General features: G+C 38.4%; 1 protein-coding gene across 1 annotated transcript; it reads right to left on the reverse strand.

Moving 5' to 3' along the window:
- Nucleotides 1-208: 208 nt before the first annotated feature.
- LOC139175632 (proepiregulin-like) lies at nt 209-9798 on the reverse strand. Its single transcript, XM_070766804.1, has 5 exons — nt 9201-9798; nt 5076-5162; nt 3905-4022; nt 1484-1633; nt 209-782 (listed from the first exon to the last, which is right to left on the reverse strand). The coding sequence occupies exons 1-5, from the start codon at nt 9247-9249 to the stop codon at nt 689-691; spliced, it is 498 nt and encodes a 165-aa protein (XP_070622905.1). The 5' UTR covers nt 9250-9798; the 3' UTR covers nt 209-688.
- Between the last annotated feature and the right edge of the window lie 16648 nt (nt 9799-26446).

Genomic DNA, 26446 nt, shown 5'->3' on the forward strand with positions numbered 1-26446 from the left:
ACAGAATAGAATTGTATTTTATTGGCCAAGTGTAATTGGACACACAAGGAATTTGACTTGGTGCATATGCTCTCAGTGTACAGAAAAGTATTTGTGTAACTTTGATGGAAATTCTATTGCATCTTTTAAATAAAGCTTTGTTTTGTGTGTGTTTACTTTAGTTGTGCTGTTGAACTCTTATAGATATCCAATTCATTCAAAGGCCAGGTAAGCAAACAATATTTTAATGAACAAATAAATAAGAGCACAAGTTTACAATATGATACTTTCTGATCTTATTTCTAAGGAAACGGCTAATTAGAATTATTGGGAAGATTTCATCTTTATAACAAATGAAGATTCTTTCTAATCTTTCCAATTAAAACCTTTCTTCCAGTGAAGAAAACAGCAACATTTTTTTGTAGTGCATTAAATATAACCACAATAAAATACATTTTACATGCATTCACATGTAACAGTTCATAGGCATGAATGCAAGACATCATTGAATTACATTATGAAAACATTCCACAGAAATAGCATTGAATAAAAAATAAAATACAAATATAAATGACATTTATAAAAATAGTACTTTGCCCTCTACATATATTCTTCTCTGACAAACTTTTAAATTCTTTTACGTATAAATATTAATAAAATATTTGTGTTTATATTATTAAATAAATTGATTCTGAATGAATATTTTATGTCACACATGAAGAAGATTTTGTTCTTTTTCAGTATCAGTAGCAACTTCTTTATAGTTTTTGTTTTTAGCAAGTTTCTCCTTGTTGTTTAGATGCCTGTGAAAAGAAGGAACATCTTTAGAAGAACATAAAATAAATTGAATCTATTGCAGCTCAAGCAATTATCTTCATTTTTTTCAATGTACAATTTAAGTTCTAAGGTAATAATTTTAAAAGATATTACAATAAGTTCAAAAAGCACAGGGAAAAAGGTAGATATGCCAATTAGATTTCTTCATCTGTCCCTGTTCTATGATATTTGCTTTGTAAAGAATTTTCTCTTATTTTCTAATTGGAGGATTTCAAAAATTACACTTTAGCACATTAAGCCTTGTGCTATAACATTTTGAATTTGTAAAAAATTATCACTGTGGTAAATAATAGATAATTATATCAAAATCTGTTTTCATACCACACACAGACACTTTACTTGAATTTTACAAAACGACTTTAAAAAACAGTAAGAAATTATGTATATGTAGTGATCTGAATAAGCTATGGAAATGGAAACAATATTATTAATAGACATTCTGCAATTAGATTCTTAAAATGCATTTAAAAACCTGGTTTGCTTCTGTCCCTTTGACAGTTTTTAGATAAAATATTATTTAATCCTATTCTCATATCCTTATGTATGTGTTTGTGTGTTTGCTAAATTCACTTTGAAGAGTTTGGGGTGTATATAGCTGAAAGTACAAAAATAAATGCAACAGCCTAGCTTTGTATTTTAATTACTATTAAATGGAAGTGTTGCTTACCTTTGGTAAAAGTATATTGATAATAATATTGCAATGAAGAAAAATAGACACACAAGAATAGTTAATGCCAAGTATTCATTGCTCAAGGGTTTTCTGACTGGATTTAGATTTGAATGGCTACATCGTTCACCAATCCAGCCCTCCTTACACCTAAGAGAGACAGGAAAAAGTCAACATTAGATATACTGTACTAGGGTTGTTGTTGTTGTTTTGTATCAAAGAAATTGCAAGCTGAGACCAAGTCAACAAGGAAGCACTATGCCTAAGCATCTAGCAGAACACTACATTATAGTAAGTTCGAATCCGAATGACTGAACTTCTGGGAAAGTCAATAGATTTATTGGCGTTCTCAAGAAATTACAACACCCCAAAATTCTTTTAAGACAGAGTTGCCAACCTCACCCTCAGAGTTTCACATCACCCTCAGTGGTTCCCTAACTGTGCAATCAGGCGCCCTGGGGCACAAAGCTAATTAATCATGCTGTTTATTAATTAGTCAAATATCCTATGTGGCTCTTGCAAATTCATTCTGATTCCAAGGGGCTGTGATGCAGTTTGGGAACTGCAGTTTGAAGCAATGCCAGAATAATTAAAATGAAATTAAACACTTGAAATGTAGAGGTACCAGTAGTGTTTAGCCTTTCCAACTAGCGCCCTTGGACTACAACTCCCATCAGTCCTCCTCTAGCAAAAGCATATCAATACAAGCAATGGATAAGAGTTTTAATTTCATTAATCTGAAAAGATACCAGGTTGTGAAGATTGTTTTCATACCATGTTTCCCTGAAAATAAGATCTGTCCCCATAATAAGTCCAATCAGGCTTCTCAGAGCATATGCTGAAACAAGCCCCCTTGAAATAAGCCCCCCCCCAAACTACTTAAACATGTGTGCGATCAGTCCCCATGTTTTCCACTTGTGCATGCCACCCACCACCACCACACTCTTACTGTATCAACCGGTAGGGATTATGGCCGTGCAAAAATAGCGGCCGTGCAAAAAGGCAAGCAGCACACCTTGTGCCCCTCTCCTTGCCGTGGCAAAATAAGTGCTAAGTGCTAAAGCCCACTGCAACAATATCGCCAAAAAGGCTTCTGGAGTTGTTAACCTGATCCTACGCAGCTTCTGCTCCGGCAATCTCACACTACTCACCAGAGCCTACAAAACTTTTGCCAGACCCATCCTTGAATACAGTTCATCTGTCTGGAACCCATATCATATCTCGAACATCAACACCCTTGAAAATGTCCAAAGATACTTCACCAGAAGAGCCCTTCACTCCTCCACTCGAAACAGAATGCCCTACGAAAGCAGACTATCAATCCTAGGTCTAGAAAGCTTAGAACTACGATGTCTAAAACACGATCTAAGTATTGCCCACAAGATCATATGCTGCAATGTCCTGCCTGTCAATGACTACTTCAGCTTCAACTGCAACAACACAAGAGCACGCAACAGGTTCAAACTTAATATTAATTGCTCCAAGCTTAACTGTAAAAAATATGACTTTAGCAATCTAGTTGTTGAAGCGTGGAACTCATTACCGGACTCAGTAGTGTCAACCCCTAACCCCCAACATTTCTCCCTTAGACTATCCACGATTGACCTCTCCAGGTTCCTAAGAGGTCAGCAAGGGGCGTACATAAGTGCACTAGCCTGCCTTTTATCCCCTGTCCAATTGTCTCTCCTTATCTCATATCTCATATATCTTGGACACAATGGCAAGGAACGCGATGGAGTTGTAAGTCTCAGGTACAGTAGAATGAGCATTCTGCTTCTCCCCTGCTCCACTTGCCACCCCTCTCGATAAAGTGACAGCAGGGAAGCAGACAGGGGACATATTTGATTGCAAGATGTCCTACCCTGCCCCATCCCCCAGCCGAGCTGCCACCCCCAAAGTACGCCCCACTGTGAGATGCACATCTTGCCTGAGTCTGGCAGCTCTGTGGCATCTCTCGGCCGGTCTGTGCAGTGAAATACCTTGCACTGAACAGAAAAAACTTCTCACTGCAAGAAGTTAATTGCTCACACTCAGGAGAAATTCTTCTGTACTGTGTTTCCCTGCACAAATCGGCTGAGAGACACCACAGAGCTGCTAGATTCCCGTAAAATGCACATCTTGTGGCCCAGCCCACCTCCTACACCCCAAAAATAATAAGGCCATGGCCATAATTTGGGGGTCAAAAAATAATAAGACAGGGCCTTATGATCAAAACTTTCATTAATTCTGTTTCAGTTCTGTTAACATTTCTAGAGGGGTACAAAGGTAAGTTCTTGAATTTCTGTGTCTTTAAAGTAGAGGGACAAGAACAGCAGTTTTTTTTTAAATAAAAAATGTTCTTATTTAAAAAGCTAAGAATTATCATCATCATTATTGATATCACCATAATTTCTGCCCTTTACTTCACAACATCTCTTTTACCTGCAATAATACCGATCCAAAGTCTCTGAGTATCTGCAAACTCCATTGAAACAGTAACTTCGCCATTCTGCCTTGCATTCTGTCTCTCTTGCCACCTGAGTTATAGGTACAACTGTTCCTGTTTGAATGACAATAAACGCGCATAAATAAAAGCTAACCTTTTCTGTGAAAACATGGATTTCTTCAAAGTTCAAAGACATGCAGGCAGGGTGATTCTACTGGAGTCTAGAACATTCCTAGGCAAAATGGATCCCTCCTTTAATGTGGTGTAATGCATCTTCTACATGTTTACTTTGGTCTTCCTAATCTCTAGAGTCAATTTATTTTTCATGTTAAAGATAAAACTTTCTCTTCCTTAATATTGATTGGCAGAAGGCCAAGGCTAGATGGCATAGTGAGTAAGATCTTTAGAATTAAGGTCTGGGAAAATCTAGGCCCAACTGGGAATATATGCACATTGATGATTTTTCTCAATTTAATTTATTTCATAGGGTTGTAACAAAGATGAAAAGGTAGGTTTTTTAAAAAATAAAATATTTTTCTACTATTTCAAGAAGTCTCTTTTTAAACGAAAATCAAAATTGTAATACTCATTAGAAAAACCACAATTAAGTACTTGTGAGAAAGATAAGATATTGACTTATTAAAAATTGTTTTGAATGCATTATAAAACTCCAGGACTTAATGATTTAATGTGGTCATTTCCAGATTTAATTATTGCCATTTAGAGCACAATGCATCTGAAGTATTTCCTGAAAAGTCTATTGGAAAATGGAATGGAATGGAAGCTGACTAAGAATTCACAAAAGTTTCCATAGATGCTTTAACCAGTCTATAGTAGTAGTAGTAGTAGTAGTAGTAGTAGTAATAATAATAATAATAATAATAATAATAATAATAATAATAATAATTTATTGTCATCCATCTCTATATCCCTGGCATTTTACATTGGAACATATAACAGAAATAAGAGTCTGAAACAAATCTCACTTCCAAGGAAATGCAAGTTTTAATTTTGACAAAAAGGAGAGATGATTATGATGAGTGCAAAAGTGTCAAGAAACAGACTATATGCCAACTGTTAAGGATACTAGGAATACTCATTTATTTTATTCATTATTTGGTTAATGTCCTGATATTTTATTGAATCCTAGAGAATAATCTGACTTACCTACAGTAGTCACACAATTTTCAGTCTTATTGACGCCACATAATGGAATTACTGTTGTACTAAGAGTGGTTTGAACTAGGTGCCATCCTAAAAACAAAACAAGACACAGTTTTAAGCAAAACAGACACTAGAAAAAGTTTTCATATCATCATTGTATCATGTCAGTGAACAGTTAGTTCACTTGTTCATGCCAGTTTATTTCACCTCAAAGGCTGATATAACAGAATGTGCCCTGTACAAATTCCCAGCCATCATTTACATACAGTAGTCCTAATTTAAGGAAAATCTCATGTTAAAGAAGGAGTTACTCTATTTCTAGACTCTTAATCAGATTTATTAAGGCTTGTGGAAGGCAATAGAGGTAATGGTGCAAACAAGGAGAATATCACATTGTTGAGCACAACTACTGATTCAACCATGCAGTTAAAGTTTTGAATGTATCTCTTTGACCCCAGCAACTCTAAACTACGTAGTTTCAAAGTTCAAGGTGCAGATGAAACTATAGCCGAAAGGCAGTTTCTAAGAAGAATTCTGTTGCCTAAACAGTGTCTTTCGTGAACAGGTTATGCAGAACAAAGTTCTCCAATTTATGCCAGGATGGTGGCCCATAATTGCTATCATTCCCAGTAGTTGTACAATATGTTTAGCAGCACTTCTTTTTTTACATCAAGTTTCCCTTTTCTTATTGCCTACATTCAAGTGTTGGGTCAAAATGTTGTGTAATGGATAAAACTAAGTTGGTGGAAAAACTACATGTCCTGGAGTAAAACAACAACAAAAACAAACTGAGTACCTCCTGTTGAGATGTGTTTGGCAGATGAAGAAAGAGCTGATCTATAAATAGGAGTTGAAATAAGTGGCTGTATTTCTTTGAAAAAAATTCAGAATTTTCTCTAAGTGCAGAAAATATGCACAAAGTAATTCTTGAGCCACTGAACAGCTCAGTTAACAAATCTTTTAATCAAAGTGTTGATTTAGGCAATTTGCATTTCTAATACCTGAACAGAAATCTTAGTAATTTCATCATTTCCTTAATTTACGTTGTACTGAGGAACACATTTTAAAATTGAACTTGAATAGCAGAGGATCACAAAGTTGCTGAAATTTCTATGACTAGTGAATTAAACTAATAAAGATACTATCTTGAGCGCTTTCATTCAATTTCAATTAAAATTAAATAAAATTGCTTTGGTCCTTCAGTATTTAATAAGTTTATTATCAAAGTTAGAAATGAATAAATCTTGGATAATTTCTGGAAACTGTACTCTGAACTATTGAATAGTATATGAGGTGCTAAGTTCTTTAGGTTGTAAATACTTGGCTTAACATAATGTGGGAACACAACCTCTGACATTTTGTGGATTGGATAAACTCAATTTTTAAGACTAAACTATATTCAGCAAAGCCTAAATTGCCATATCAATAGCACTTAAGACTTAAACATCGTTTTACAGTGCTTTATAGCCATCTCTAAGTGATTTTCAGAACATGTTGCCCCCAATAATTTTAGTCCTCATTTATCCACCTCAGAATGATGGAAGGCTGAGTCAACTTTGAGCCCAGTGAGATTCTGTCATTTGCTGGCAGATGGCAGGCAGCAGAAATAGACTGCAGTACTGCATTCTAACCACTACATCACCACGGCTCATCAGAAGCTTAAATATCAGTTGAAGAAAAGGGATATTGCTGGTTAAGAGTATCAACACTTGTGATCCTAAAAAAATGACAGACCTTGATTCTGTCACTTACGATATGATATACAGAACTGCATATAACTGGAAGTAGCTCAGAAGTTCCCACTGATAGAGGCATTGGGATGTATAATTAGTATGATTAGACTGACTGACTGTTCTGATCTTATTAAACTAATTACGCATTAACTGCAAAGGGTATCAGCTTCTTTATGTCCAATTCAAAATGATATCATAGACCTGTAGAGTTATTTAATAGTTAGGGCCAAATTAAATTATGGCGAACACAAATATGAATTTGAATTTCCCAAGCAACCATGGGGATCTTACATGAGTAACTGCAAGGAAGGATAAGATTAATAGAAATGAGATACAAGATCTTTGGCAGGGGCTAATTCTTATCTGCAGGATCTAGGATAATCTTATCTTCACATTTTCTCTTAGATATTACTCCGAAAAAGTGATGAGGCTAAGTTATTCTGACTCTCTCATTTCTATGCCAGTCTCCCCAGGCCACGAAAATGCTTTGCAGAGCAAAGTAAGACTTGAAAGAAAATGCTACCAGATTTGGTACCAAACTCTGGATGACCATTAGATGGAAACAAACAAACAAATCAGCTGCCATCTAGAAGTTATATGGGATTCTGCATTCTAGTCCTATTCAAGGAGATGCTATTCATCAAAAGAGATTAGATTAGATTAGATTAGATTTATTGGATTTATATGCCGCCCCTCTCCGCAAACTTGGGGTGGCTCACAACAAGGTAAAAACAATACATAATAACAAATCCAATACCCACCAATCCAATTACAATTTAAGCTAAAAATTCATAAAAAACAACCCCAGAATATAAAAAAACAAGCACACAATCAATCTAACACCAAAACAACATGGGCAAGAGAGTTTAATCCCAGCTGAATTTAATCTTGTTTATAGCTAATCTTCCTCTCCAGATAATTACTTATCAGAAGACTAATTTACAGTTTTAATTCTATGACAAATCCTGAAGAGAATTGGGAAATCAGGGTTTCTTTTGATATTTTCAATTTCCCAAGCCTACTCAGGGAAGAGGGATGGCTGAATTAATTAAGCTGATATTCATGAACTGAATTCCCTCATGGAAAATGGCTGTTGTGCAATTTAGTGAGTTCCTCTCTCTCTCCCAAACAATATAATATATCATCTCTTCTTTTGGAGAGGTTTTTGAGACTCTAGAAAGAGTGCAGAGAAGAGCAACAAAGATGATTAGGAGACTGGAGGTTAAAACATATAAAGAACAGTTGCTGGAATTGGGTAAGTCTAGTTTTATGAAAAGAAGGACAAGAGAAGAAGGATATGATAGCAATGTTGCAATAGTTCAGGAATTGCCACAAAGAAGAGGGAGTCAAGCTATTTTCCAAAACATCTGAGGGCAGGACAAGAAGCAATGGATGGAAACTAATAAAGGAGAAAAACAACTTAGAATTAAGGAGAAATTTCTCGACAGTTAGAAAAATTAATCAGTGGGCAGCTTGCCTCCAGAAGGCAAGAAAGGTCCAACACCGAAAGTTTTTAAGAAGAGGTTAGATAACCATCTATCTGAACCCTGTATAGGGTTTCCTGCCTAAGCGGGGGGTTGGACTAGAAGACCTCCAGGTTCCCTTCCAACTCTGTTATTCTAGGTTTTGGAAGAAAGGCCATCCACATGAAACTTAACATTTATCCATGCTTTAACTCTTGAGGACCATAGCAAAGAGGTCTTGAAATGACATGATCTTATCTCTGCCCTCTCCAAAAATTCAGCATTACAAAAAAAAAAAAAATTTGGTTGAAGCTGCAACAATCATCTTCTAGGTCAAGTCTGTAAAATACAGCATCTGGATCCTCATGGCTATGTTTCTCTTCCTTGAACCCAGCCAGAATGATTCTGTAAAGCAGAGGCCTTCAAACTTGGCAACTTTAACACTTATGGACTTTCACTCCCAGAATTTTCCAGCCAGCTAACAAAATCTGGGAGTTGAAGTCCACAAATGTTAAAGTTGCCAAGTTTGGGATCCCTGCTGTACAGCTAACATTTTTTCTATTGCTGTAACAAAATCATTGGGCATCTGCAGCAGGAAATTCTTACAAGTGTTTACCAATAAGCACTCTTAGGACATGGGACCCCTTGTATTTAACTACAACAGAACTATGCCTCAGCAACATCTCTACTTGCCACATCCCCTCGGCATTAACTGTGTACTATTCCCAATTTGCGACTCAGACAGCTTTAACTGTACCAAAGTTAAAGGATTCTCCTCTTTCCCATACCCACGTCACTAGTAATGACTAGCAAAAGAGTTAATAAAGACAGGATAGGATCGAAAGCCATCATGCCTTTCGTCTGTACCGGGCGTGGGGGGTGGGCATTCATGTCGTTAGCGGCTGGAGCGAAAAAAAGGAAGGGCAGCTTACCTAAGAAGATCAGGGCACTTCCGAGGCTCTGAGAGTTGTAACTAGACATTTTCTACTGTCACGGATCAGACTGTCTTTGATGCCGGGAAGTTTTTTACGCGACGTAAAGGACTGACACCCGATTTCTGCTGGCTGTCAAAGGAGAGCGCTACCCTTCTGCTAAGCGCGGCGCACCTTCCCATTTTTATAGCCTGTAGGTCTGGGGGCGGGCGAAGGCCGGGCTCAGCCAAACTTATGCAAAGCGTTTGAATTTCCCCGTTGACGAAATCGCGGCTAGAGGTGTCTTTCCACAGAGAGGTGAAGGCAGGGCTGCTCCCTTTACCTGCTTCCCTCTAAAGCCAGAAAGAAAGGAGGGAGGGAGTGCGGCCCTCTCAAATACGACCGCGACGAAAAGAGGCGTCCGCGGAACCTTCACAACTTCTGTTGGGAAATAGGTGAATCTGGGCCCGATTCTGGTTTCCTGCTAAGCTGGATTCCAGTAGAATCTCCTCTCGAGGAAGCCTTTCCTTCAATGGTACGGTCCCAAGAGCCCCAGAGAAGGCATGGCTTGGCTCCAGGATGTCTGCGGGCGGAGTCGTGATAGCGCTGGGCTAGCAAATGCAGGTGTAAGGGCAGGTGGTTTTTCTCACCTCCCCCCGCTCCGCGATCTCAGCTGCCGATCCATAGGCGGTGGGAGTAAGAGGGAGGAAACGGAAGGGTTGGCTCCCATTTAAGGACTGGCTTGCTTCAATCTCTGTTATGATGAGATTGGCAAATAAAGAAATAACGCCCAGATTAGATAATCAGAATAGGTATAAATCGCGAGTGACGTGAGTCCTCAAACGGCTGTAAAAATGACCTTTCAGCTCTCAATGGAAACATCTGAGTGTTGGCAACGCAATAGAGGTGGCAGAAAAGGCCATTTAATGGTCAAATCCAGAATACCCGATTCTTCTTCACCGAATCCAGGCTAAGATAGGTTTAAAGTAGATGCATCTCATTGATTTCCACTTTGAAGCTGGTGTTATATATAATGCTAATCCACCTTTCATGGAAATGTAGATTTGGACATCAAGGTTTGGTGAATGGACTCAGTAAATCAGAAAGAAGTAGCCCACCTTAGTCCAAAATGTGCTTTTTCAGGAAACAACTGGATTGTCTTGGTTTTTGTTTGAAGACCTTTCACTTCTCATCCAAGAAGCTTCTTCAGCTCTAACAGGATAGTGGGGAATAGAAGGATTTATATTTCTTGCAGACAGCTAGTAATTTGCATCCTTTTAGAGGGTCCTTGAAGCACTTAGAGTCCTCAGTTCACCTGAGAAGTGCTTCTGGCTCCTGTGGTTTGCAATTCCGGACCCCCTCCAGAAATCCATTCCTTTAAAAAAATTTTTTAAAGGAAAATATAATCTTAATTGAAGATAAATAGGTGAAGGGATACATAAAGCAAAAGGAATATGTGAATATTGGTACAAAATGTATATGAATTTAGAGTATGCAGTTATAAATCAAAATATATGCTTATACAGTGATACCTCGTCTTACAAACCCCTCATCATACAAACTTTTTGAGATACAAACCCAGGGTTTAAGATTTTTTTGCCTCTTCTTCCAAACTATTTTCACCTTACAAACCCAAGCTGCCGCCACTGGGATGCCCTGCCTCCGGACTTCTGTTGCCAGCGAAGCGCCAGTTGCCAAGCATCCACATCTTGATCATGTGACCACAGGGATGCTGTAACAATCCTAAGTGTGTAAAATATTCATAAGTCACATTTTTCAGTGCCATTTGAATAATCACAAAATGTATGGTAGTAACTTGAGGACTAACTGTACAGTTTAGTATTAAAAACCAACATACCTGGATATATGACACTATCTTGTATTATGATAATTACTTGGGATTAGGAAAACCGAAGTCTCTCAATAGTATAATTCTGCCTCTCTTCTTTTATCGACTGCCTTATTCAATGACTACCTTGCTATTTGAACTTTGTATTCGTTCTTCTAGGTTTCCTAAGCCCAATTTTTGAGTTATAGTTTAACTAAAATGAAGCCATTCACTTAAATAAAGTATCTTCATGAAAAATACTTTTTGTTTTTGTTTTATTTATGAAATAAAGGGGGAAAACAATAACAAGAAAATGGGAAAAAGACAAAAATTGTATACTGTATAACGAAAACAAATTATGTTATAAGGTATATGATATAAGGATTTATGCACTGATTATAGACAACAGATCAGATAAATTTATAAGAGATTGGAAGTGATTCGTAGATTTCTCTGTATATAATACAATAACTGATTGTTAATACAGTGGTACCTCTACTTAAGAACTTAATTTGTTCCGTGACCAGGTTCTTAAGTAGAAACGTTCTTAAGTAGAAGCCATTTTTTCCAAAAGGAAATAATGCGTGCAAACCCATTAGGAAAGAAATAAAAGCTCGGAATTTGGGTGGGGGGAGGAGGAGGAAGAGGAGGAGGAGGACAGTCGCTGCAGAAGGAAGAAGGTGAGGTGAGGGGAATCAAAAAAATCCAAAACTTTAAGGCTTAAAAAAAAAGAGGGACTCTGAGGCGATGAGAAGGAGCACGCGCCTCCAATACACCCAGTGCGAAGCTGCCTCACATACACTGGCTACTGCTGCTGCAGCTACCTGCTGCCTCTTCCTTTCCATGTTGAAGGGCTCCGCTCTTCTCTCGCTCATTTGCTTTGTAGCTGGTGCATTTCCTTCCCTGTGGTGACTGCTTGGCTGCCCAGAGCGAAGGGAGTGTTTCTTTTCTCTGGGCACTGGCAGAGGTTTATTCCCTCTCCAAGCACTCAGAAAAAGGAAAATGCTTTGTTCGCTCTGGACTGCCAAAGCCTCCTGAAGTGCCACCGAAAGGTTCCTCTGGCAGCCCAGAAAAGCCTGAGATGGCCAGGATTATTATTTATTTATTCAATTTTTAGGTCGCCCTTCTCCTTAGACTCAGGGCAATAGCACTTTTTAACAGAACCAGTGTATTGCCCCCACAATCCAGGTCCTCATTTTACCCACCTTGGAAGGATGGAAGGCTGAGTCAACCTTCAGCCAGTGATGAGATTTGAACCGCTGACCTTCAGATCTACAGTCAGCTTCAGTGGCCTGCAGTACAGCACTCTACCTGCTGTGCCACCCTGGCTCTGTTAAAGGGGGAATGGCAGGAAACTAGCTGGGCCTTTGTGCCACTCTCAAATTTCCTAGGAAATTTTTCCGGGCTTGGGTTCTTAAGTAGAAAATGGTTCTTAAGAAGAGGCAAAGAAATCTTGAACATCCGGTTCTTATCTAGAAAAGTTCTTAAGTAGAAGCATTTTTAAGTAGAGGTACCACTGTACAGGATTGTTTACCGTAATTTGATACACACAGAGAGAGAGAGCGAGAGAGAGACAGACAGACAGACAGACCGAGAGAGACAGAGAGAGACAGAGAGACAGAAAGAGAGAAAGAGACTAAACAGAGATTGGGCCATTTGATTGCTAGACAAATAGATTTTCACATCAGGGACAACTTTTTATGTAATATAGTATTTTCATCAAATATAGTATAGATAGGAAAGTTTATAACTACATGTAGATTTGTTATATGAGATAGATTTTTAATATATTTGTTAGCATTCAACCATGGTGGGCTTTTTATATTCAGCGTGAGTGTCAATGATGTATTCATTATTTCATCTTTTTTGTACATATTCTTTTTTTTTCTTTCTGTTGTTGGTATTGGATGGTTGTAGGTTTGCTTCCTAATTTTTTGTTTTGTGTTTTCACTTTAGAGTATAAAAAAAATTAAAGGATATAAGAATTTATGTTTGAATTTTTAACTGGCTTTGAGAGTTTCTGAAAGAATTGATTTACAAATATTGGATTGCCTGTTCAGTAGATGAATTCTACTAAACATTTCAAGCCTTAATTCCTTACCCATAAAACATGAGTGTCTGCTTAATGTTTCCTTTTTCAGGTGCAGTTTTATATTTTAGTGAAATTTAATGAAAAAACAAGATCTAAGACATTTAAACTTGTCCATGCAGGCTTAAGAGGTAGGAGTATAGTGAATGACTGGCCTCTAATCAGCAGAATATTCGAATGTTGCAAGCGGAGGAAATCTGATCTATCCCATAACTCTAAATAGTTAGACAAAGTTCCTGTCTCCAGGGATTTCTGTGTGTCTGTGCATGTATGTGAAAAACCTTAGAATATCTCAGGCAACTTTCCAAAATGATCTGTTCAATGGCCTTCCTGGGAATTAATACTAGCAGTTCTTACAACTAAACTCAGGGTTAGTGTTTAGGCCATGGGTTTCAAACTCAATTTTATTGAAGGCCACATCAGCTTGTGTTTGACCACCAGGGTGGGCATAACATCACTTGTGTTGGGGATACCACTGGTGACCAAGTGCCAAGGCAGAACTTCCTCCCAGACTCAGACTCATTATGGGAGGGAGGGTCTAGATAAACTACATTACTCCCCTTCTTTCTTTCTTTTTCTTCCTTCCTTCCTTCCTTCCTTCCTTCCTTCCTTCCTTCCTTCCTTCCTTCTGTTCTGGCCCGTCCATGACCTGTGCAGCTGATCATGGATGTGGGTTGATGGGTAGGCTAGTGTACTTCGCACCCAAGTCTGATAGTAAGGAGGTCGGGAAAGATGTGAGGTCAGAGGCTAAAAGCCAACCAGGGACTGTTGCACCTCCAGAGGTGCACGAGAGACTCAGGAGAAGAAGAGGAGCCTCTTCTTGATGCCAATGTGCGCAGAAGTGTCAGAAGACACGAATGGTTGAATAAGAGGATGTCTATGTGTGAATAGATCTCTAGAATACTTGGCCACACCTTTTCGCTATTTAAGGGTAAGCCTCATGACGAGCCAGTATGGAAGTCAACTTTCGAAAATGAGAGATGGCTGCTCAGATCTGGCCCTTGGACTATTTATGTGATTTATAAATTAAGAAAGTGAAATCTTGGTTTCTGGGATTCCTGCCAACTCAGAGTGAATCATGTTAATTAGGGATTTGTGATCAAAGATAACTATTTGGGAGTTTTGCTCCAATGAATAGCTGAGACCAAACAGACTATTTTCTTACTTTGCTGATACAATTTTACACAATTAAATCTTTCTGCTACTAAACTATTAGAATTATATGCTTAAATCTTGTCAAATCCATATGTGTGGACCTATTTCTTGGGGGGCTCATCACTGGGACAGAACCCCATCCTTCTTTTTCCTTCCCTCTTCCTTCTCTTTTCTTCTTCCTTTCCCTATTTCTTCTTTTTGCTTCCTTGCTCTCTTCCCATCTTTTTCTTTGTCTTTCTTCTTTCCCTTGCTCTTTTCTTGTCCCTTCTTGGATACAAATGCGAAAGGGGAAACATTTCTCCTTTTGTTTTCTTTTGTTTAGTTTGTTTTTCTAGGTCTCTACCACAAAAAATAGAGCTCAGGGAGTTAGTTTGTGTCTCCCGGCTCCGTTTTTGTTTGCAAAGGGCTTCAGAAGGCCATTGTGGCTGAAAATGGGGCCAGGAGGTGCACACGGTCTCCTCAAGTTCCTTTTTCAGTGATGGAGGGCTGCAGGAGGCAGTCCTGGCAGAAAAGGGGGTCCAGTGTAGCTGTGTGGCAATGCAAAATGCCATTTTTTCTGGCAGAGGCACCAAGGGCCAGTTCTTCACTGTCTCCAGGGTAGCCATACGGGCCAGATCTAAGCACCCCATGAGCCAGATCTGACCTGCAGGCTTTGAGTTTGACATCCCTGGCCTTGGCTTTGGTTTGACCAAGGATGATATTTACAACTAGTCCTCAAGCTATCAATAAGATGGAGCCTGCCAATTATGGTCATAACTCATATCAGTAAATCAGGCCACTAACCTGATTATACAACATATTTGGTGGTGATTGATAATTCACCACTGCAGCAGGGGCAGATTCCTCTTACCTGCTGCTACTGGTGCACTGAACGGGCAGCATGGAGAGTCACGTGTGCACGCATGTGCTATGTGCATGAATGCATGCACACTCTCAGCATGATTTTGCTTCTGTGCATGCACAGGAAGCAAAAATGCACCAAAATCTCACAAGGGGACACATGCATAAGTGAGATGTCACATGAGCGTCCCTTTGTGAGGTTTTTGTTTCTGCACATACCAAAAATTAAAGAAAAAAAGGACTGGTACCGGAGTGTTCACGGACAAATTGCGCAATATGGTGGACGCTACTGGTGCTCAGTCGCCTACCGCACTGGTAGCAGCCCGACTCTGCACTGCAGTTGTTAAGTCAATTAATGTTTGGTAAACCCATCATAATATTTACAAATGACTGTTAATGTAACCTGGTTGCCAAACACTCAAAATATGGTTACATGACTGTAGATGGTGGGGGGCAGCATTGGCACATTACAATACAGATTGCAAATACAGTGGTACCCCTACTTAAGAACTTAATTCATTCCGTGACCAGGTTCTTAAGTAGAAAAGTTAGTAAGTAGAAGCAATTTTCCCCATAGGAATCAATGTAAAAGCAAATAATGCTTGCAAACCCATTAGGAAAGAAATAAAAGCTTGGAATTTGGGTGGGAGGAGGAGGAGGAAGAAGAGGAGGACATTTATTTTCTCAGGGCACTGGCAGAGGTTTATTAAGCCCAAGATGGCCGGAATTAAAAGGGGAATGGCAGGAAACTGGCCGGGACTTCCTACCGCTCTGAAATTTCCTGGGAAATTTTTCCATGCTCGGGTTCTTAAGTAGAAAATGGTTCTTAAGAAGAGGCAAAAAATGTTGAACACCCGGTTCTTATCTAGAAAAGTTTTTAAGTAGAGGCGTTCTTAAGGAGAGGTACCACTGTATTCCCATGAGATCTATTGTAACTTCAAATGGTCGTTAAGTGACCACTCATAAGGACTACCTATCAAATTCTACTGTGAAAATGGCAACATAGAAATGTATAGGATCCCCTGGGGAGGGAGGGAACCCTGATTTAACCCCTTTTTTCCCAAGAGGCTCTTAATCTTGGTACTGAACTGTAAAGCTCAAATATCTAAGTAGGCTTTATTGCTGCCTTTCGTTGCCCTGTGGACCAAAGCCTGATGTTTTAATTGAAGCAATAATTTTAAGCTGTGACTGGTCATAAAAAATCTAGTCAACCATTTCACAGAACGCTATTGCCAAGTTTGATTCCAGTTGTTACATTAAGATAGTGGAAGGCATTTCTTTAATGCTTGTGCTAAATCAATTTGATGAATCAATGATCCGAAAAGAGCTATTTGTGGAATGTCTTGTGTCAGGTGAAGAGAAACCCTGTTCCCTGGTAACCTTGCCAATAACCTTTTGTGGCATCTAGCATACCTTAAAAAGAATGTAGTGATTGCTGCCAGAGTGGCACTGGCTAAGGCGCTATAGAATGGTTAGAAGAACATTTCTTCTGTTTGTATCAATGAAGCATCCCGACTCAAAAGAAGAAAGAAGTACATTCCAAAGTGACAGTTAGGGTTAAATTACACCCACCCCATGCATTTACCTCTGAAAGAGCAAACCTTGGAAGGAATTAATAACCAACAACATTAGTCCAAGAGGAGGAAATTGACAGAATTATATCCCTCTCTCAACCACCTGCAACGAAAGCAATAAAATCAATCGATTGTGTCTTTGTGTGATTATTTATTGAGAATATTTCCCCCTTGTTTTGCAAAAGTCTTGACATTAATGTAACTAATGTATGGAATAGAAAACTATTGGAGTATGCATGCATATGTGTGTGTAAAACACATTCATGCACATGCATGCACGCACACAAACACACAATCAATGGTGTCTTTGTGTGATTAATTATTGAGAATATTTCCCCCTTGTTTTGCAAAAATCTTGAAATTAATATAACTAATGTATGGAATAGAAAACTATTGGAGTATGCATGCATATTTGTGTGTAAAACATATACATGCACATGCACGCATGCACCCAAACACACAATCAATTGTGTCTTTGTGTGATTATTTATTGAGAATATTCCCCCTTGTTTTGCAAAAAACCCTTGAAATTAATACAACGAATATATGGAATGGTAAACTATTGGAGTATGCAGGCATATGTGTGTGTGTAAAAGACACACATGCGCGCGCACACAGAGACCAACAAAAATGTGTAAGAATCTGAATAAAGACCACTATCATGAAATTCAAATACAGTATAGGCATTGGCTTGCAGGCATGACTCTTGTATTTAATGAAAAAAGAAATTCTGATCTTATATCCTCGAAGGAGTGTTTTAAATGTTCTACGAGATAAAACTTTGCACAATCATCCTGCATCATTGACAGCTTTTGGAGTGGATTAAATTTTAAAGTCTTTTACTACTAGTCTGCTTTTTTCATATTGTATTTTCTTTCCATAAAAAACCTTGGTTAAGCAGGGAAAGGTGGAATGTCTGCTTTGTTGATAGCAGCAGGAGTTTCCACCTCCTGGAAACATCAAGAAAGAAGAATGGTCCTGACTATCTTGATTGACTGAAGATCTCCATTAAAATCCTATCCTGGTCCCAGCATAGGGGCGTGTCCCTCTTACTGTCCTACCAATGCGCTAAGCTCTCATGCGCACATCCCCTAGCGCAATTTTGCTTCTGCTTCTGATGGTTTTCCTTCTGCACATGCTCAGAGAGCCAAACCCCCCACCAAAAATAAGAAAAAAAGATGGCGGCACGCACAGATCAGCAAAGACAGCACCGGAACCATTGTGTCCAAATTGCACAAGCAGCGGGCCACTACCAGAGTGGCATGCTGGACTGCACCAGCAGAAACCCTCCCTTGGCCCAACATACTGTTCTACCTGCAAATGTTTGAATTTTTGATTATAACATAGACTTGGTCCTGAAAATGTTGCGATTACTTGCTGGCTTAAAGAAGCATGATAGGAAGAATAATAATCCCTTAATATATAATTTTTATAAAATATTTTTTTAAAAAGAATATAAACCAAATCTCTGTAAAGGGCTCTAATGCTAGGAAAGGTAGAAGTAAAGAGAGGGTGACAGTAATCCCCCCAAATAAGACCCTGTCTTACATTTTTTTGAACCCTGAAATAAACACTTGCTCTTATTGCCATGCACCCAAAAGCCAGATTGGTCTTATTATCAGGGAATGTCTTATTCTGGGGAAAACAGGGTAGCATCAAGTGGATATATTCTGCTACTGTAGTGATGAATGCACTGTTAAGTGTAGATTATCATGAAGAAAATCTGTAGGGATTTGTTCAGGCAGACACTAAGAGGCTACACTGGTTTGAAGCCCCTCACTCCTGAAAAACCGGATTGGCTATGAAAACAAAACCAAAAGCTTCATTGACTGCAGGGTTTTTCTGAGTTTAATTCAAATTGTGTACTTTATTTGAGAGAAATTGACCATCTCTGTCACCTAGGCCTAAGCAAAAAATTAGGTTATTCACATCATGATGATGTTTGCCCATTATTTTCAAAGAGGACCTTGACATCTTAGAAAGGAATGTCAAAACTTGTGTGTGAATTCGATTAAAGTGAGGGGGAGGTGCACATAGTCAACTTCAATCTCTCTTCCCCGATTACATCTTGCTCCAATAGCAGGACAAGAGTCAAGACAGTTGGAGATGGTCTGGGTGTCAATATTGACCAAGGCGTCTTTTGTGTCTTGCATACCACCTCATGACACGTATCTTAACATACCACATCGCTTGGAGAGACTGCCTCCATGACTGTTGTCCTAATCTAGTAGATTTCATCTGCTCAGTCCACTGGAATCTGTCTTCACACACTCAGGATAGACAAGTCCTTATCTCACCAAAGTTCAATGACCCAATGGCTACTCTCAACCTGGTTTGGTCAGCCTATCAGAGCTGTTGTCTGGGGTATGGCCGCTGCATATGATATAGCTACTGGGAGCCGCAGGTGAGAGCTGAGTGACAGATGGGGAATAAATGTTAATGAGCTGTCCTAAAAGCTATCCTAAAATGGACTGTCGTAAAAGGACATGACATGCTCCTACACCAGAGGTGCTACCCTTCCCTGAATACCCCATATACACCGATTGACATCATAATCTGAGGCTCTTTCCTTGGTGTTCCACCAGCAAAAAAATGAAGAAAGAATACATTTAACTTATTTAATAAGTTAATAACACTATAGTTATATAACACTAAGCTTAATCACAAAGTCTCTCTCAGCTCTTTCTGATTCGTTTTACCTGACAGACTAAAACTTAAATTTAGGCTAAGAAAACACAATTGCTATATTCATTAAATATTCTATGTCCAAACAAATAAGACAGATTATGACTTTACTTAATGGTTTGGTTTACATAATAGGCTAAAAGAATGGTTGAGTTATCACAACACACTGAATCACATACTATTCAACTCCATTTCAGCCTAGTCTATTATGTTGTGGGAACCTAGTCATTAATTTGCCAGACCTTTCCAAAGGCTGAGTTTGAATCTTGCCAATGAATCCTTTGGACTAGCGAGAGACCAAGTGGCCAAACTGCAGCTAAGCCCCACTTATTTATCACAAAGCACCATCATGGCAATTTAATCTGAAATCTAAGGTTTTAGTTTAGGAAAAACAAACATAATATATGCATTAACATCTTTTGTTTTAAAAGAAGAACAAAATATAATAGAGATTTCAATGATACAAACAACTTTGAATACTTACAACTTCAGGCCCACCTCAACCATAATTGTATTAGAATAGAATAGAATAGAATAGAATAGAATAGAATAGAATAGAGAGTTGGAAGAGACCTTGGAGGTCTTCTAGTCCAACCCCTGTTTAGGTAGGAAACCCTTCACCACTTCAGACAAATGGTTATCCAATATTTTCTTTAAAATTTCCAGTGTTGGAGCAGTCACAACTTCTGGAGGCAAGCTGTTCCATGGATTTATTGTTCTAACTGTCAGGAAATTTCTTAGTTCTCTCCTTAATTAGTTTTTACATTTCTGAACCATCCATCTCCCTCAAAGAGGGAATCTTGCTGATGGCAGATCTGCCCCAAATACATTTGGGCAACATTAATAGAGGATTTGAACCCTAAAGTCAAATACAGCCTTCCCATTCATCTTACACAGAGTAATTGATGATCACTGAAGTAATCCATATATCCTTTTTTTTCAGAGAGTAAATTATGATTTTTATATACTTCACTGATAATCTGACTTGGCAGTGACCAAAATGCTTAGTTTGTACAATGTGCTGGGCACATAGAAGTCCCTATTAGGCAGGTTGTGTTAACAGCTTCATCAAACCTGTCTGAAGAAATACAACCTATCACAAACCCTATTGTGCCTTAGTGTGAAATATGGTCCAGATCTAGAGCTTACATCAATGAATATGTCATATGCATGCAACATATGTCAGAGTTTCCATAACTGATTTGCTCTAAATAGTCAAATTTGTTGACATTGCCAAGCCAAAAAATCCCTTTATGACTTAGAGTGCTATATAGCTGAGGCTTGTAGTTGTACATATTTACAAATTAAATCAAGATTCAGCTGGTGACTAATACAGTAGCCAAATTAAGTCAGTAGAGAGAGCACGTCAGAAAAACCACATCAAAGCTTAACACAGCACATCCTGAATTGAAAAAAAAACTTCCATTAATTTCTTGATATCTCAAATTAAATTAAGAAAGGAAGAAAGGAAGAAAGAAAAAAGAAAGAAAAAGAAAGAAAGAAAGAAAGAAAAATAGAGAGAAATGGAGGGAGGGGGGAAGAGAAATAGAGAGAGACAGAGGGAGAGAAGGAGGGAGGGAGAGAGAAAGAAAGAGAAAGAGAGGGAGGAGGGAAGAATGAGAGAGAGAGAAAAAGAGAGGAAGAAAGGGAGAGAAAAAAGAGCAAGAGGGAGGGAAGAAGAGAAATAGAGAGGAAGGAAGGAAGAGAGAGAGAGGAGATAGAGAAAAGGGGAGAAAAGGGAAAAGAAATGAGAAAATGATGGAGGGAGAGAATGAGAGATGGAAAAGAGGGAAATGAAAGAAGGAATGAAAAAGAAGGAATAGTAGCATGAAGGGAAGGATGATGACCCAGCCCAGAGAAAAGTACTGGCTGTTTCTGTTCCATGACATATACACGCTCCCCTGGTCTCAGATAATTTAGGTTATTTATTTCTTTCATAGACCAAATTTTTAATCAAGAACCACCACCACCCTCGGTAATGGTGTCCCACTTTACCAATGTTAAAATCTGGTTTAAACAAACCAGAAATCTCCCCAATTCAGTCTATGCAGTATCTAGGGATAGAACTCCAGCATTGGAATAAAATTTATTTTGGAGATCTCTGCTGAGGCTGTGCAGGGGGTGAGCGGGAATTGATCTCAATCATTTAGGAACATTTCCGAGCAATCACAAAATGATTAAGGGATATTATAGAAATACAGAACTTCCACTTTATTTGAGCATTATTACATACATTGTACATCTAATCTTCTGGTAGTAAACTCCAGTGAACACTTTTCAGTTGTACTGGACTTTTAGTTATAAGGAATTTGAGTCCTGTTAAATTCAGCAGGACTTTCCTTTGTGTAAGATACTGTGGATCACATTAGCCAAAGAGCGATAGCTGGCAGGGACTAGAAAAATGTGCTTTTTCCACAGTGGCCCTTGCTCTATGGAACATCCTCCCTTCAGAGATAAGAATGGCCCAACCATGTTACTTTTTTGCAAGGCCCTAAGATCCATATTCCTAAGTGCTAAATGCATAAAGGACTCTGCTTTCTGACTGCATTGCTAACTGTCAAAGTACAGTGGTACCTCTGCCTAAGAACGCCTCTACTTACAAACTTTTCTATATAAGAACCGGGTGTTCAAGATTTTTTTGCCATTTCTCAAAAACCATTTTCCCCTTACAAACCCGAGCCTCCAAAACTGTAACTGGAAAAGGCAGGGAAAAGCCTCCGTAGGGCCTCTCTAGGAATGTCCTGGGAGGAAACGGGGCTGGAAAAGGTGGGGAGAAACCTCTGTGGAGCCTCTCTTGGAATTTCGTGGCAGGAAACAGGGCTGGAAAAGGTGGGGAGAAACCTCCATGGGGCCTCTCCAGGAATTTCCTGGGAGGAAACAGGGCCTCCAACCTCCCTGTGGTTTCCCCAATTACACACATTATTTGCTTTTACATTGATTCCTATGGGAAAAATAGCTTCTTCTTACCAACTTTTCTACTTAAGAACCTGGTCATGGAATGAATTAAGTTCGTAATTAGAGGTACCACTGTACCTGGTTTGCTGTGTATACTTATTTTGTATGTTTCTATTGTTTTTAATGCTTTTAATACTTAGATTGTAATATATTTTTAATTGTAAGCTTTCCAGAGTCATTGACTGAGATAAGTGACTATAGAAATGTTTTGATTGATTGATTGATTGACTGATTGATTGATTGATTGATTGAATAAATGGATGAATGAATGAATGAATGAATGGATGGATGGATGGATGGATGAATGAATCACAAACAGCCTGGAGCCATTGTTTTCTAGCTGCAAACTGCAAAGGAAATAGAATTATAACATGGAGTTTTCTCATTGGTGATTCATGCAACTTTTTTGCAGTCTAAAGAAGGTCAAGAAAGAAGGCAAAATATAGTGTGTTCCTACATGCTTTTATGATATCACCACATATTATTGAAGGGAGGATGTCTGAATTTTAGGAAATGCGGACAATTAGCTGATGGTTTTGGGTGAGTAATGCATGGCTTGTCAGTTCATGTTCACAGGATATTATATGGCCCATATGTTCTCAGAAGGATGTTAGCCTATAGTAATGTTGAGATATTTTCTGGAGCAGGTTTTTGCTTTAGTACTGCCATTAAAGGGATTTTCAGCTTTCTGACCTGAGTTTTTGAACTTAGTCTGAAGGGTGGATCTCCTTTGCTATATGCTAATTGCAGGAGATTTTGTTTTTGTTAATGTGCCCATTGTGCTAAACAAAGAGATGTGAAATTATTGTGAAACCAGTTATTCACACAGGAATTTTCCCATCCTACTTGTAGGACAGGATCATTCACTGATCTCGTACTCTATAATTAAATTCTTTCATAGATTCTTGTTCATTATTGCTATGGAAACAATTTTTGCCCTGGACAGGCATCTACTTAGTATTAACACAACTGAAGCAATTCATTGGAATTCCTCCTTTCTTATTTTTAATACAATAAGCAACAAGCATCATGTTATATAAACACTGGTTTCCATTAACTTGCCTTTTTCTTAAATCTTGGCTACTGTTTCTAATGCAGCTTTTGTCAACCATCCAAACTTGGTCAGTTAGAAAAGAAGGACTCTCAGGCCCATGGTTAGTCCAAGGTATATTTTACTAAAGTCAAATAGTTATAGAAATGAATCTAGGTCAGAGATTTTCATGGACAAAGCATATGGTTAAATTTCCCTTGTTCCTGTCCACCCTCCCTATTATCAAAGAGTGTCCAATTAGGCAATAACAAATTATTTGGGTAAACAGTCCCTGTTTTTGTGGGCTGAGTGGTGCTGCATTCCTTGGCTTGACTTTGGACCGGCTGGCAATTCTCATGGGCTAGTATGATGCTTAGTCTCGATTCCTCATGCCAACTCTACCTCTTAGCCCACCCCACCAATTCCTTCCCCCATTGCTATAGCAGGCTGGCAGCAAGCAAGGCATAGTGTTGCTGAATGGCAGTCTTGACAGACTGCTCCTCCTGGGAAAGACCAGCCCTGCAGGGAAGAGGAGGAAAGTGTTAGGGTTTTGACAGAATTATTATTTAGGCTTAAAATTTGTCATGAAATTGACGAGAGAGATGGAGCAAGTGCATTGAAACGGCCATGAATTACTAATATTTCGGATAGAATTGATATTCCTCATCATCTTGATATAATATATTTAAGAATAAGAAAAGTGTAGAGTGAGCAAAACTTTGAATAGAAAGATTTTTTTTAAAAAAAAATTAAAACAAGGGACCTATTTTTAAATGCCATTTGGAAAAAGACTCAGATTCTTTTAGAGGCAGTTACAGTAATTTCTCCTCCATACACCAGTATGCCAAAATTGTGCTCACTGTGCTATTCTTTGTTGTTTATTTGTTTGTTCCTTTATTTAATGGGTGTATATTCTATTGGCACATTGTAATTCTGCTAATATGGTTGGCTAATATAGCCTGAGAAACCAGAACAGCAAAAACAAGTTTTAAAAACTGGTACAAAAAGAGAACCTAACCAAAGTCAATCCACAATCATTTAGTTTTCAACCTCTGCGTATGGTATTGTGCATATTTGTATTGCTTGCAATACTTGTGTTCTGAAAAATATTCCTAAAATAGAATGTGGACTAGAAACTTTACCATCAAAATCCGATAAGTGGAATTGGAAAGATGCCCTATTGGGGACTAACTGAGATATTTAGTTAGGATTTTGTTGTAGGTAGTTAAGGTGATCAGCCTCACATTTTAAAATAATAAATAGCCATTTATATTACAAAAGAAAGCCCACTGGAAGAGTGATGACAGCATTGGTGAAATAAATTACCTGGAATGTCACATGACTAAGAGGTAATTTTCCTTGGGGACTGGTTTCACCTGTTTGGCTTTCACTATACCTGTGACAATTCTTTAGCTGTTATTTCTCACCATATTTTTTGGTTTCTTCTGTTTGACATTTTCCCCAAGGATTTCTGAAATTGATCTCTGAGCATCTAAAATATAGGTGGTCCTTGCTTACCAACTACTTATTCATCAATTATTCAAAGATGCAATATCATGGAAAAATGAGGTGACTGGCCTTCAGCTGTTGTAGCATCCTGCAGTCACATGATTACAATTAGCAACATGACTTCATAGCTTGCTTCTGACACCCAAAGTCAATGGGGAAGCCAATAGGAAATTGTAATTTGTGATGATGGGACATCATACTTAATGACCATACTGCTTAGTGATGAAATTGCTGGTCCCTATAATGGCACCAATGAGAACTACCTGATAAAACAAATCTATATCTCTTATTTCATTAAGGGCATTTATGTCACCTCAAAAAAGAGTGAAATACCTAAGCTCTCCCATGATAAGAATATTATTGTGCTTTTCTGTGGTCACTGTTTTTGTATTCATAAGTTAATCTATTTCATCATGAAACATAATGATATATTCAGAAAAATGATCAGATTCAAATCCAAATTGAAGAGGGGCGGCATAGAAGTCCAAGAAATAAATAAATAAATAATGCCTATTTTTTTTTAAAAAAAATTTGCACCATCTCAGACTCAAAGAATAGTGGGGAAATAGTTCTCCTCTAAATACAAGAGACCAGATAAAAGAGACAATTATTTTATGTACGCTGAGAGCATATGCACCAAGACAAATTCCTTGTGTGTCCAATCACACTTGGCCAATAAAAATTCTATTCTATTCTATTCTATTAACTTTTTAGGTGCTGTAGAAACATTTCCTACAATATCAAAGGTTCAATGTGTAGCATAAAATAATATGCCATAATTACAATTTGGAAATTCTGTTAAAGAGTGTCACTTTTGACACTTTTGACACTTTTGCCAGGTATGAAAAACCTAGTAATGGACCCTCATGCTCTCAGCATTAAGGACTTTGTAGTCAGGTTCTCAAGGGAATCTCCCTGTTTGGGTCTGTCTTCTTAGGTACACAAAAATATAGCCACTTGATGGTTTTTGCAGGTTAAATACAAATCTGATTAATAATAATAATAATAATAATAATAATAATAATAATAATAATAATAAAGTCAACATGTTAATTCACTACTGACACTTCTTTAAGTGACAAAGTATCAGTGAAGGGCTACCACACTGTGGACGTGGCTTATACAGGACGCCCTGCATTTTCTTTCAACATCTTTCAGTGCAAATTGGGTGCTCTTGGGTGGAGCTCCATTTTTGCTACCTCCCTGTCCCTCCCTGCGTCCCCCCCCCCGGTCCGGGCAGCAGCCCACTCCTGCATGGCATCCTATCTTTTAGTGGGGTATTTTAGGCTCTTGAACCAGATCTACAGCATAATCACAGTTTCTAGTTGGGGAAAAGACTGCTGCTTCTTCAACCCCAAATACATTTGTGAAATCTGCATTTCACTCTTTGGGACTGTGTACCAAAGAGTGCAGAGTGCAGTTGGTGCAGAGTCTGCTGTTTGGACATGGTAAAGCTGGCAAGTTGTGGCAATAAAAATGTTCCTGCCTCCCATTTTATTGTGGGATTGGGAAGCTTCAGCTGCTCTGATCCCAAGGCAATTGTAAAATAAAATGTGTCTCATGACATATACGTTAACAGTTCAGTATGCTGGGCTACTGAAG

This window comes from Erythrolamprus reginae, chromosome Z (genome assembly GCF_031021105.1).
Source record: "Erythrolamprus reginae isolate rEryReg1 chromosome Z, rEryReg1.hap1, whole genome shotgun sequence".
NCBI lineage: Eukaryota > Metazoa > Chordata > Lepidosauria > Squamata > Dipsadidae > Erythrolamprus > Erythrolamprus reginae.

Coding starts and splice junctions, on each gene's coding strand:
- LOC139175632 (XM_070766804.1), bottom strand. CDS start 9,249: ATGTCTAGTTACAACTCTCAGAGCCTCGGAAGTGCCCTGATCTTCTTA. Junction 4,023..5,075: donor AAATTGTGTGACTACTGTAG/GTAAGTCAGATT, acceptor TCATTCAAACAG/GAACAGTTGTACCTATAACT. Junction 783..1,483: donor TCAATATACTTTTACCAAAG/GTAAGCAACACT, acceptor TTCTTTTCACAG/GCATCTAAACAACAAGGAGA.